The sequence below is a fragment of the Rhagoletis pomonella genome, unplaced genomic scaffold, assembly GCF_013731165.1.
Source record: "Rhagoletis pomonella isolate Grant_MI unplaced genomic scaffold, Rhpom_1.0 Rhpom_scaffold_00003, whole genome shotgun sequence".
NCBI classification, from domain to species: domain Eukaryota; kingdom Metazoa; phylum Arthropoda; class Insecta; order Diptera; family Tephritidae; genus Rhagoletis; species Rhagoletis pomonella.
The window spans coordinates 6,013,678-6,027,349 of NW_023458557.1; the positions used below are offsets into that span (position 1 = coordinate 6,013,678).

The window sequence follows — 13,672 nt, forward strand, 5'->3', positions numbered from 1 at the left end:
TGCATATGAAACATATTTAACTGATGAAAACATAAACCGTTTTTAAATTGGATGTTTACATCAATCTCATAGTAGTCTTATTTTAATTTTGAGTCATTTTGCAGTTTTTATACAGCTAAATAGCACATAAATTCCGTAATACACGTAGATATATCAATATTACGTTCAACATTTCGTTTAAAATGCCAGATTTCCTGCAAATACATTAGAATTTACAAAAGGAATTTCCGTACTAAGTGCCTACTTTGTGTACTTTTCTACACCGGCCTTTGTAAATGCAACCTTTTGTGTCAAACCGTAGCTGTCAATAATTATCTAACCTTGTATTATTGAATCATGTTCCATTCCTAGTGTAAATGTGAGCTTTTGAAAATGGCTGCTGAAATAAAACCAGCCCAACGGAACGGCCATGAACGATTTAGTTCCATAAGGAAGTTAGAGTTGGTTAATAAATTGGAGGGAAGTTGTGATGATATTAATGCGGCAATTTTCATCCCTGGCGAGAATGGTGTGATAAGTGTATCCGATGACAAGTTAGTATATTATTTGAGAAAATTTTATTCTATATCTAATAAAATCTTTTTACAGAACCATACGCGTGTGGCTGAAGAGGGACTCTGGTCAATACTGGCCCAGCATATGTCAATATATGCCCTCAGGTTGTTCTTGCATCTGTTATAATGAAAATGCAAGGCAATTATATGTTGGCCAGGACAATGGCACAGTTACGCAGTACTTTTTTTCCGATGACTGCAACAGGCTCTCATTTGTTCGAGATTTTTTAGCACATCAAGGTCGAGTAATGGGAATTGTAGTTGCCAACACGCTTCAATGGGTGCTTTCATGTGGAAAGGACAAACTCTTCGCTTTTTATTCAACGGAAACTGGGAACCGATTGGGTAGTTTTAGCTTTGAGACACCTTGTACTTCATTACAGTAGGTCAGTAATGATATTATTAGGTCATATCATAGAGGTTGTATTGTTACAGATTTGATACTATGGCAAAATATGCTTTTGTGGGTGACAATAGCGGACTAATTACAATGTTAAGGTGTGACACGCCAAATGTTCAATTTGTCAACACATTCAAAGGACATACAAGTAAATTTAAAAGGATATCTCAAACTTTTTATTAACTTATTATTCTTGGACACAGCAAGCATTCGATGTTTAAAATGGGTCGAAGAACATCAGTTGCTTTTTAGCGGATCTTGTGATCAAACGGTTTTTGTTTGGGATGTTGGTGGTAAACGTGGCACTATCTATGAGTTGCAGGGGCACAAGTTAGAGATATGGTTTTTATATATATTCTTTATTTATATTTTTTAATATATCCTTTTTTAGTAATAAGGTTTCTTCGCTTGCTTATGCCAATAGCACCCAACAGCTGTTGAGTGGCGGAGAAGACTCTGTTGTTGTCTTGTGGAAGATGAACGCCATGCGAAAAGAAGTCCCTGGATGGGTGGATAATAGCAGTTGCCAGCTATGTCAACGTCCTTTTTTTTGGAATTTCCGTGCAATGGTGGACCAAAAACAAATTGGTAATTATTCCATTTCTTCCTGCAGGTAAAGTACTATTGACATTTGTACACAAGCGAAACAAAAAATAAATAAAATAAAAAAAGCTTAATATACCACGCTTTTATTAATGGATTAAAAATTAGAATATAATATATCTCAGTCCCATAAAATTTGTTTTGATAACTTTTGATTTTGAAATGTTAGCCAAAGTCATTATAATCAATTTATGAGATTGAAATCAAAAAACGTGGAGCGCATGCAATGCAAAGCATTAGATTTAATTGATAATAGTCAAACAGACCTAAAATTTATACAGAGAAAGTGCAAATTTTGAGATCGATTTTAAGCGGTCGTTATTCATATACCCACATACATACATACATATATTACTATTCATATCAATTCAGGTCTATTACATCCGCACCACGCTTTTCATTTTCAGCCTCATAAATTATTTATAATGACTTGCTAAAATTTCAAAATCGAACGTTATCAAAACAAATTCTATGGGACTAAGATATATTATTTTATAATTTTTATTCCATTTATGAAAGCGTGATATTTTAAAAAGTTTTATTTTATTTTATTTTTTTCTACTTTTTAGTCTTGTCTGTATAAAATTTTGCAATAGATATTGAAATAATTCAACTTGCAGTGGAAAGAGAACAGAAGACTATGCATGCAAAATGTTGTTTACTCACGTTTAGTATATACAACCATATGTACATACCAGGGTTGTTGCGAATATTCGCATTCGCATTCGCAACCGCTGAGCTTCCGCATTAATTTTAATATTCGTATTCGCTTTCGCATTCGCCATAATCAATGCGGATCTTTTGCGAATGCGAATATTGAAGGGATCGAAAATAACAGTTTTTTAACAGCTAAACTTGGCCAAATATTTTTTATTCCCAATTAAAAGACTTTTCCGGATAATAAGCAAACCTCTTATCCAAATTAAACAAGTTTGGTACCAAATGAAGGAAATGTCTAAACGAGCAAAGCCACCCATTGAAAAATATTTCAATAAAAAATGTTCATTAATTACCATAGATCAAACCTTGGGTCTGGTATATGAATTTCTTTAGTATTAAATGATAAAAAATACAAATAGAGGTGGTAACCTTCTTTCGTTATTTCTGCTTAAAAGCTATTTCAGTCACAGAACAAAGGATTAAAAATGAATTACAAGAACAAAATCGAAAAACGCTGTTGACTTTACAGGTTCTCCAAATTCAGAAACAACCAAAAGAATGATAATGAAGAATTCCTTGGAAATCAACGGTGTTTAAACAACGATCTTGCCATAATGCAAGATTGTGAAAATGGAAGTCAGGAGGATATATCCGACATTTGCAGCCCAATGCAATTCTCAAAAAAGAATTATTGCACCGCAATAAAAAAATAAATATAACTGAAAGACCTCTCAACTGGTGCAGCGTCAATCGAAAAGAATTTACAATTTTGTCAAGTTTAAAGTTTTTCCAGTTTGTCGCCTCGAGCGAGTAGTTATTTAGTGGCGCAGGTTTGATTTACGACCCTTAAAAACTTTTTATTGAATACAATGTTCCAATTTTTAAATTCAAATACTAAAAAAAACATTATTAAAAATTACTAACCTTTCCATTTTTATTTAAATAAATCACCTAATTTACTCACCTAAATTATTTCTTAACAAGTAAAAAATTCAAAGTTCGGGCGGAGCCGAACATTAAATACCCGGCGCAAGTATTCAATAGAGTTTTTTCACCTCTCCGAAGACTACCGCTACATGGTAAGCAGTGGTGGTTTTACGTCTATTTCAAACATCTTCGGTAGAACGTTCAGTTGATGTAATGAGATAAACTTATATAGATATATGTGGTCGGCACCACGCCTGATTTCCAAAATTCCATAATAATGTTACTTCTTTTCAAGGGATTGTTGTTAGTATAAATTTTTGGTAAAGTTAGCTTCCTTAAATTTCGAAATATCAAAGCTTCAAACATTTCTGAAATTTACCGTTATAAAAAAGTGGGCGTAATTTTAGTCAGCTTTCAAAACTTTCAACGTTTTGCTTGTATGTGGTAACCACAATAATCATACCGAGTTTGGTAGACATTGATAGAGCGGTGGTTATAAGTGGGCGGGGTCACACCCATTTTCCAATCTTTTATTATAAGCCAATTTTTTTCTTAATAATTATTGCAAAAATTAATTTTGAATAAATTAGCTTCAGTATTTACTGATTTATAGAAGCTTTGGTATTTCTCTAAATATCGTTATATGGGATGTGGGCGTGGTTATTATCAGATTTTCTAAATTTTATGCCGTTTGGTGTGTTTTGTGAAGGCCAACAATTGTGCCAAGTTTGGGAGAAATTGGTGGAGCGGTTCCCAAGATATACACATGTAATCATAAGTGGGAGTGGCCCATTTTCCAAAAATTTATAATCTTATTTTTCGCCTAAAAATGATTTTAAATACTAATTTTGAGTGAATAAGCTTCAGTAGTTAATAAAATATCGCAGTTTTCGCATTTCTCAAAACTGCCGTCTTATGGGAGGTGGGCGTGGTTATCGTCTGATTTTGCCCATTTTCAGTACTATCCGTCCACCGCTCAAAAGAAGTACACATGCCCAGTTTCGTTAAGATATCTCAATTTGTACTCGAGTTATCGTGTGCACAGACGGACGGACGGGCGGACGGACAGACGGTAACCGCTTAATCGATTTCTCTTTTCATTCTGATCATTTATGTATATATTTGTCTATATCTTTCTCGACTCGTTTTGCCTGTTACAAACAACCGTTATGTGAACAAATTTATAAAACCCTTGTGCACAAGTGCGCTCGGGTATAAAAATACTTGACATCCGCATTCGCATCCGCATCCGCGGATGTTAGCGTTTAAACATCCGCATCCGCATTCGCATCCGCGGATGTCTAAAATTCCACATTCGCAACATCCCTGATACATACACACATATAGCAGCATTTAATTTCTTTTAATGAAATGGCGTTTCGTCCATTTCTGCTGTAGCATATGTAGTGCATATTTTAGTATATATTATTTATTTATATGTTACAGTCTTACGACTTAATAATACAACTATGATATTCGTACATATGTATATGAATTGTAATGATCTTATTGCAAAAATTATCAGTTAAATATAGAATTATGTATACAAACCCTATATATATTATATTACATATGTCTATATTAGGCCGCATTATCAATTAAATATAAAATTATGTATACAATAACTATATATATTATATTACATATGTTATATTAGGCCGCATGAATAAAAATATGCAATTGCCCCCTCCAAAAAGCTCCCACCTTCCACTTCAATTTATTTGAATAATCGAGTACAAGGCCGGAAATTCCCAAAAAACGCAACTGCAGTTCCCAATCATACGGCAGAGCAGGCAAATTAGGCAAGTAGTCTGAACAGGCAAGTTCCAGGCCATATTGTTAGGGCAGTTGGAAAGGACTAGTTTCCAATCTGCACCTTCCCTTCTCATATATTGCCACAATTGTTAGGGCAGTTGGAAAGCACTAGTTTCCAATCTGCACCTTCCCTTCTATATTACTGCTTCAGTTGTTAGGGCAGTTGGAAAGGACTAGTTTCCAACCTGCACCTTCACTTCTCACATTGTTTCTTCAGTTGTTAGGGCAGTTACAAAGCACTAGTTTCCAATCTGTATCTTTCTTCTCACATTGCTGCTTCAGTTAGGGCAGTTGGAAAGTACTAGTTTCCAATCTGCACCTTTACTTCTCATATTGTAGCTTCAGTTGTTTGGGCAGTTGGAAAGGACTAGTTTCCAATCTGCACCCTCACTTCTCATATTGTTGGTTCGGTTCGGTCAGGATTTACGATGTTATACACGCTATCTGAATGGACTAGATCCAGAGCAGCACTGTTTGGTAGGAGGACGGTGCTTCGGGGATTGGTCTTTCGACTCTGTCAAGATTTGCAGATTCAGCAAGCTGTCTGAGTGGATTGGATCCAGAACAACCCGGCCGGATGGAAAGGATTTATTTCCATGCTGAGTCTCTATCTGATAGGTAGTGTTCGACAGTGATCAAGTAATGATCTCTGGAAGCTGGCAATGCTTTCACAATTTCTTGTTTGTGGCGGTAGTTCGTTAAAACACTTTAATCCTTTGTAGAATATGTTCATTTTATCCACTTCTGTCCTATATAACGGCAATCTAAAGCTGTTATTTTCCCTGAGTATGTATGAATGAGTGTCATTTATATATCTGAGATTGTCGCTCAGGTAGTCCGGCAACCGACAATTCTTTATATTGAATACGAATTTCATGGCGTGATAAAAAATTTGCTGCTTAACACTCAGCCAGTTCATATCGGCGAGCATCTCTCGTGTGGATGCATCGTGGCGCTTATTCAGTATAAATCGCATTGCTCTATTTTGCATTTTTTGTAACTTGTCGATTTATTTATTTAAGTCTATGGTTTTACCGAACCTTACAGACTAGATAACATTTAACTTAAGACTAATTATAATTTGACCTCAAGGCCAACTTAAAAGAACAGCGACTGGAGAACACATCAACATCTCTACTTCTATTCATTAAAGCATTTAGTTCACCTAACATCCTAGAAATAGGCTCATTTTGCGAGTACTTAGTTTTATAAAATTCTATTGGGAAGATTTCAAAATACCTTAAAGATCGAACAGGAACATTCAGTTTTATGACCTGTAGCAGCACAGGATAGTCAATACTACCATTAAGAATATCATGTACAAACATGAGCCCAGAAATAGTTCTTCTTCCAGCTAGAGTACTTAGAAAACTCTTTTGTACACGCTCTACTCTTTTTGAGTGAGTATCAAAATAAGGATTCCAAATGACAGACGCATACTCTAGTTTCGATCTCACGAAAGCGTTGTATAAAATTCTCTTGGTATAGGGATCTTTAAATTCAGAGCTATTCCTCTTTATGAAAGCCAATGACGAGTATGCCTTGGGATTAATGTAGTTTAGGTGCTCGATGAACGTGAAGCCCGAGTCGAACACTACTCCAAGATCTTTTATTTTATTATAGGAGCTTATATCGGAGTCTGAAATATGATACGACGACTGCAGAGGTAAACGTCTTTTGTAGTCATCCGCATATAAGAGGTGACTACATTGTTTAAAGCAAGCACTGGCATCAATTAATAAAAATTAAGAAGAGTAACGGACCTAATATGCTGCCTTGGGGAACACCCGAAGTAGCAACATATGCATGCGATTTTACACCATCCAATGATACAAAGTTGACTCTGTTGACTAGATAAGATCTGAGCCAATCCAGAAACTTGGAGTGAAAACCAAATGAGCGTAACTTACACAATAATAATCTATGACAAACTCTGTCAAACGCTTTCGATATATCGGTATATATGGTATCTACCTGGCAACCATCGACAAAAGAAGAGATGCAGTAATTTGAGAAAACTGCTAGGTTTGTAACAGTTGAGCGTCCGGGGATGAAACCGTGCTGGGAAATAAATATAAACGGCTTAATTGCAAAGGTCATTTTAGTACTCACAGCTTTTTCAAACAATTTGGCAAGGTTAGCGAGTTTAGAAATAGGCCTGTAGTTGGAAATTTGGAATTTATCGCCTGCTTTAAAGACAGGAGTAACAAAGGCTAACTTCCATTCATCCAAAAAAATACCCAGTTTGAGAGACATGTTAAACAACAGTGTTAGTGGTTCAGCAATCGAAGTAATGCATTGTTTGAGGAAAAATGCAGAAATTCCATGAGCATCAGCCTGCTTCGAATTACTAAGCTCCCTAATCGAGCAAGATACATCCTCCTCGGATAATTCCAAACCTCCAAAATCCAACGAGGGAGAAATCCCAATATCTCCTGATTCCCCAAACGATGAGAGATCACAAACATAATTTGATTTGAAAAAGCTAGCAAACAAGTTAGTCTCAAGATTTAGACGTCATCCCATTGAAAGACATTGACGACGGAATAAGTGAAGAACGTTTCGAGTTAACAAAATTCCAAAACGCTTTTGGATTCGATTTAAAATTATGTTCAAAACCAAGTAAATAGTTTTTATAAAGAAACTTGTCCAAGCAATTGAAATCCGACAGGTATTTCTCGTGGAGAACTCTGTATTGCCAATCACCCGTACTTTTAAACAATTTGAAATACTTATTACGCAAGTTTTTAACGTTTTTTAATCTCCTATTGTACCAAGGTAATTTATGAACTCTTTTCGGAAAGACCGGAATATTTTCAGCACATATTTGCACAATTTTTGATATAAAAATATTAAAACATTCAGAAAGATGATGACACCCAAATGATGTTACCCAATCAAAATCAGAAATGAGGTTATTGATATGGGATAAATCGCATCGATTAAAATTGCAATTTGGGACAAATCCATGGGCTAACTTAGCAAATTCATAAAACTGAAGCTCCACAATAACAGGGGTATGATGTCTATCAGTAGGTGATATCGGATATTCCGACTTGTAAATATTATACTTTAATTCACTAGAAACGAAAATTAAGTATAATATCTTATTTAGTTCATTTACAAAACAATTGATTTGTGTTAACTGTAAACTATAAAACTCGTCAATCATATAAATTTCATTAGGGCTGTTTACATTGCTGGGTATGAGCACATTTTCTTCTACATAAGACCATACTATTTTACTTAAATTGTAGTCTCCCAGTAGGCATAGCTGCACATTATTATTCAAAACTGCTAGATCTGTAATATTATTAACATGATCAAAATAAAGCTTATCTAAACTATTAGGCGGTATATATGATACACATATATATAAAGGTGATTCTTGACCCAATATTGATACACATAATTGGTCCAATTTAGAATCAGTATTCTTTAAGGGAATTACAGACACTTGCAAGTGATTCTTTGCTGCAATAAGCACGCCTCCGCCACGAGTGGTGTCCGTAGCTATACTGTCTCTATCTTTAGGAAACACTGAATAAAGGTTCCTGTCAAAAAACTCCTCACTACAAAAGTCAGCATCCCAGCCATATTCTGGTAGTATATTTTGAAATTCGACTGAGGATTGCGGGATTCCGTAGCACAAACAGGCAGCACTAAGTTGTAGTGGCTGACTTCACCTCCTTTTGAATGGCCTTGCACTGATACTCGACGGCCAAACCTCAGAAGCTAAGATTTTATCATAGAAAGCAGGAACTACACCAAATTTCAGGTTCACACTCCGAAGCTTACTCAAATCTGTGCCATTTTTTACAAGTTTATTGCAGGCTAGATGTTTAATGTCAATACCAGTTTGTTTTGCGACATATTCGATAACGCTTTGCTCCGAGATTTCAGGGTTAAAAGAGGAGACATGCACCCATCTCTTCTTAACTATAACATCAAGTTCACTGTTTGTATTGCATCCAAGAATAACATTATTCCGCCTCTTGACATTTCTATGAGGCACTTTAGTCCAATTACCTTTGTTACCACCAGGGCTACGAAGCAGAGGAGCACCAGAAATATCAATTGATTGAGTTGATAAATTTTCCATAGGTATTAAATTCGGATGCATTATTGATGTAGAGTGAATGTTATTAGTAGCAGCGGCGTTAAAAGCAACATTAGCATTGGTAGCCGCGCTAACAGCGACATTAGCATTGGAATCGATATTAACAGCAACAATAACAGGACCAGTAGCTCTAGGTGAAGCTAACCGAGCAGCTGTAGTAGTATACGAGGCTGCAGATCTGACGTTAACAGAGTAGCCTTTATCTGGACAATGACCATGAGATGGAGATAACAATGCAATCGGGCGCGAATTCGAGTCCACTGTATTGACAAATGTTCTATTAGATTGTAGAGCAGGTACGATATTATACGATTGAGTGACAGGAACAGCAGGTGTACCATTAGCGGTGGAAGAACAAGTAGCACTATTGTTTGCGTTAGCGGTGTTTTGATACTGATTAACAGCACCATCCGAGTAACTATTTACCAATGAACATACATCCGCAATGCGAAGGTTGTTGTTGCCAGAAAGATATAAGCATTTTATTTCATTTTTTAAATCGGCGAATTGATTTGCCAAATTTTTTAAATTTCAACTCAACTGCATTCAAAATAGTATCCATGCTAAGCTTATACGATAATAGCATTGCGTCGAGTCGTTTGCACAACTTTTGTGAGCTATTTTCACACTCCTCACACATATAACCAATATAGCGGTTCGACTCAAATAGTCTCACATCGTATTCCGAGATTGGGCCAACACATCAACCACGATGAAAAATCTTTTTGCAGAGTCCTGAACATGACACAACACAAACATCGTTTCTTGAAAATACCTTTGCACCTTTTCCGCACAAGCCAACCATGATAAGATATCAAATAAATCAAAAGAAAACCAAATCAAAAACAAAAATTTGTGTGTCGCTTGCCATGAAAAAGATCGTTGGACAATATATGAAGTGTGGTTCTATTATGGACCTATACACTAGTGTTTTATATCTTCTTCCTAGGTACTTACATGGTCTTTTCATGAGACTAATTTTTTTTAGCAATTTTATTTACTGCATGATCAACATGCTCATCGAATTTTAACTTATTATCAATGTGTATACCTAGGTATTTAATGATTTTTACCTCCTCGAGCTTTTCATCTCTGATTTTTAAGCTATAGTTGAATGAGTTCGCATTAGCCACCCTAGATAAGACCATGAACTGTGTCTTTTTCACATTCACTTCAAGTTTGCTTAAACATAGCTATTTATATAAAGAGTCAAGATATTCCTGCATCTTAGATATGGCATTTGGTAAATTTCTGTCACAGATGGTTAGAAGCGTATCATCCGCGAACAGTTATATTTTACAGTATTTCAGTACCGTATTTATGTCTTTAATGTAAATGTTAAAAAGTATTGGAGCAAGAACCCATCCTTGAGGCAGACCGATATTTACTGCAACCGTTTTTGATATTTTTGACTCAATCGCTGTTTGTTACTTACGGTCTAAGAGAAAACTTCGACATCAAGCCAGCTTAAAGTTCTCTATACCAATAGCTTCAAGTTTTTTCAACATTCTAGTCCTGTCAATAGTCTCAAAGGCTCTTTTCAGGTCAATAAACACCGCTAAGACATTCCTCTTGGAGGAAAGGTCCTCCTTCCATTGTGACAGTACAAAGTTCAGTGCAGTTTCACAAGAATGCTTAGCCCTGAACTCTGATTGCTCTTTTATGAGTATATTATTGCACTAAACATAATGTACCAATTGGTTTTTTACAACCGTCTCTAAGATTTTTTCCATACTGGGAAGGGTGTTAATTGGACTAAACTCCTCAGCTTTTATCGCAGTTTTTACTTTTTTCACTGGAACAATTGTCGAAGTTTTCCATTCGTTCGGTACGGTTCTAGATTGTAGACTGAGTCTTTAATGACACCCTCCGATAGTAAGTTATTTCCACAAATTTTTCTCTTAAATTTCTTAACAATTTCGATGATATCTTCCGTACTAACTTCTTCAAATTTAAATGTCGTTTGAGTTTTTGCCGGCTGGATTGAGTCATCCCCAATGTCTTGTATATTACTGTTAATCTCAATAATACTGTCCACAAAGAATTTCACCCCTATTGCGAATGTCGACTGGCAGTAGATAAACGACTATTAAGCGATTATCGATGCTATTGCGAGTGTCGCTTAGTCGCTCAATTAGCGACTGTGAATACTTTTTAATCGCTCATCCTTCTATTGCTGTTTTTTAGTCGTTGGAGTTTGCGTTTATAAAATTTACATAAGAAAGTGGTACTATAATGGATAAAAAGTAAGTCAATTGAACTGGAAGTTGTAAAAAATTGTGAAATATACATATACATGTATGTGTCTGAATTACAGATCAAAAATTATAAGCAACAAAAGGCAACTTGCGCGGTTGGTCGTACTGATGTAGGAGAGTGAAGACATAGGCAAAGGAATTTCCGGAAAGAGTAGGGTAGGAAGCTCCGCTTCTATTGGAAAAGATACATATACAATATTTCTTGTGCATATAACTCCGGCTACGCCATCCACAGTGTTTTTGCGCAGAACCAACTTCAAAAGTTTATACAATAAAACTGCATAATTTATTAATTGACTAGTGCTCGGAAAATTGAAATCTTTATTTTAAATTAAAGTTGAATTCTTTCAATACACTTGTTATGTTGTTATGTTAAAGTTTTTAAACTCGGGTCACGCGTTTGGACACAAAAACCCAACATCATTGTACAAAAAACTTAACTGTACCGTATTTCTTAAACTTCCATAAAGTTTATTAATGAGGAAAACAGCTTTTCCTGCAAATCATGTAAAGCCTAAAAACCGTGAAGCATCGGGAACGCAACTTCTATTCATAAAACTCACACATGTACATACACCTTCCAAGTCCAAGGGATCCGACGAATCTCGCAATTCCCTCCTTGCTTTAGCCAACTCTACTAATCTATTAGCTTCCGCATCATCTTCCTCATCACTAAACCATATTTCAACTGTGTCCATTTTTTTAAATTTTATAATAAAAGCAATTATTTTAAAAATGATGTAAATAAAACACTCAAGAAACAAATGTAAACAAACAAACAGCTGTTTACAATTCTGTCAACCATTCACAATAGTACAAATTTTTATCGATCAAGTTACACAATAGCAAAATAAAAGATGATCGACTCGATCGACAAATTTCTATTCTACTGCCAGTCGACACTCGCAATAGGGGCCTTTGTTTAAATGCTCTGCGATTTCCCAGCTGCTATCGTATAGCGTGCCACTTTTAGCACTTCTTTGATTTTTTCTTTGTTGTCTGCATTATTGACTACATTTTTTAAGTACTTCCACATTAATCGACTGTTCCCTCTATTTTCTTCAACTTTGTGTTCAAGATGCTGTATTTTTTTAACTTTAATCAGTTTCTTATAATTTTTTTTTAGCCACGTTGTATTCTGCCCAGTCTCCTGTCAACGTGGCCCTTTCATGTAACTTAAACTTCATTTTATTGGTTTCTACTAACTCCCTATCACACCATTTATTTCTTAATTTGATACAATTTTGTTCCTATACTCCAGCATACCCTCAGTATCCAAACTATGCAAGCTCACAAAGTTGCATTGTCTCAAGAGATATAATGAGTTATCGGGGCTATACCTATCCCAAGATGTTACTTCTGACAGTTTTGAAATTGACTTAAGCTGAAATTAGTCGAGAACGCAGAACGTATACTTAAACGCAGTCTGTATACGCAGATTATTGGAGCCCTCAGTGTTGCTTACTACACTGTTGCCACTCATCAATGCCTTTTCATAAACTTACCCTTTCAACTACAATTTTTTGTGCTATAATAGATTTTAGCTAAATATAAACTACTTAGTTTTCAACAAAAACCTTATTCAATAGTAAAATTCAAATATTTTAAACATATTTTTAATAGGAACTTATAACTTTTTTACCATCTGTAAAACTGACGAAGTGGCAACCGTCTAAAGAAGGAGAAATCAGCTGACACGGAAAAATCTAAATTCCGCAGATTTCTGCGCTACGGGCTACAACTACAGAAAAATTCTGCGGTGTTGAGTTTTCATTTACATGGCGCTTTGGTAAGACAGATCGTGCCAGCTGACTCGGGTTTACGTACCGGTAGGTTTACGTTCTTGACTAATTTCAGCTTTAGGCTTATTTACATTGCATCGAAACAGTATAGTTTCATGATCCCTTTATTCTTTGTTGTTCCAAATTTTCACATGATACCTCTCTGCTATTAGTATACAACAAGTCAATGAGTGTTTCGGAATACTCGGTAACCCGCGTATTAAAATTGATTTGTTGTTTCATAGCTAGGTGAGCGATGATCTCATTGAGTTTCCTACTATAGCTTGATATTATTATAGTATCTCCCATATTATCACATGTTTCAGACAGGATGGCCTCCATATAGGTCAGGAAATCTGCATCACTTGTACTAGGTGAGTGATAAACTACACCGATTTGACACCTCTTTACCCAATTTTTTAATTGTATGACTATGCACCATATATTTTTATTGACGGATCGATTTATTTTTATTTTGAAATCAATTGTGTCTCGCAAGATTATAATTACACCGCCTGTTTGTATACTGTGCGAATCATAGCTTATTACGTGGT

The 13,672-nt window shown here is 35.5% G+C and overlaps 1 protein-coding gene across 3 annotated transcripts in view; it reads left to right on the plus strand.

Moving 5' to 3' along the window:
• The first annotated feature begins 201 nt into the window (after positions 1-201).
• LOC118735009 (WD repeat and FYVE domain-containing protein 2) overlaps positions 202-13,672 on the plus strand; it is a 251,230-nt gene continuing 237,759 nt past the window's right edge. The window contains exons 1-5 of one of the 3 annotated variants that reach the window (XM_036464611.1): positions 202-533; positions 589-936; positions 990-1,102; positions 1,158-1,284; positions 1,346-1,542. In XM_036464611.1, coding sequence (XP_036320504.1) covers positions 373-533; positions 589-936; positions 990-1,102; positions 1,158-1,284; positions 1,346-1,542 — 946 coding nt within the window. In that variant the 5' untranslated portion in view covers positions 202-372. Of the gene's footprint in view, positions 534-588; positions 937-989; positions 1,103-1,157; positions 1,285-1,345; positions 1,568-13,672 lie in introns of all 3 variants that reach the window. The other 2 variants (XR_004992484.1, XM_036464612.1) reach the window with 2 other exon arrangements.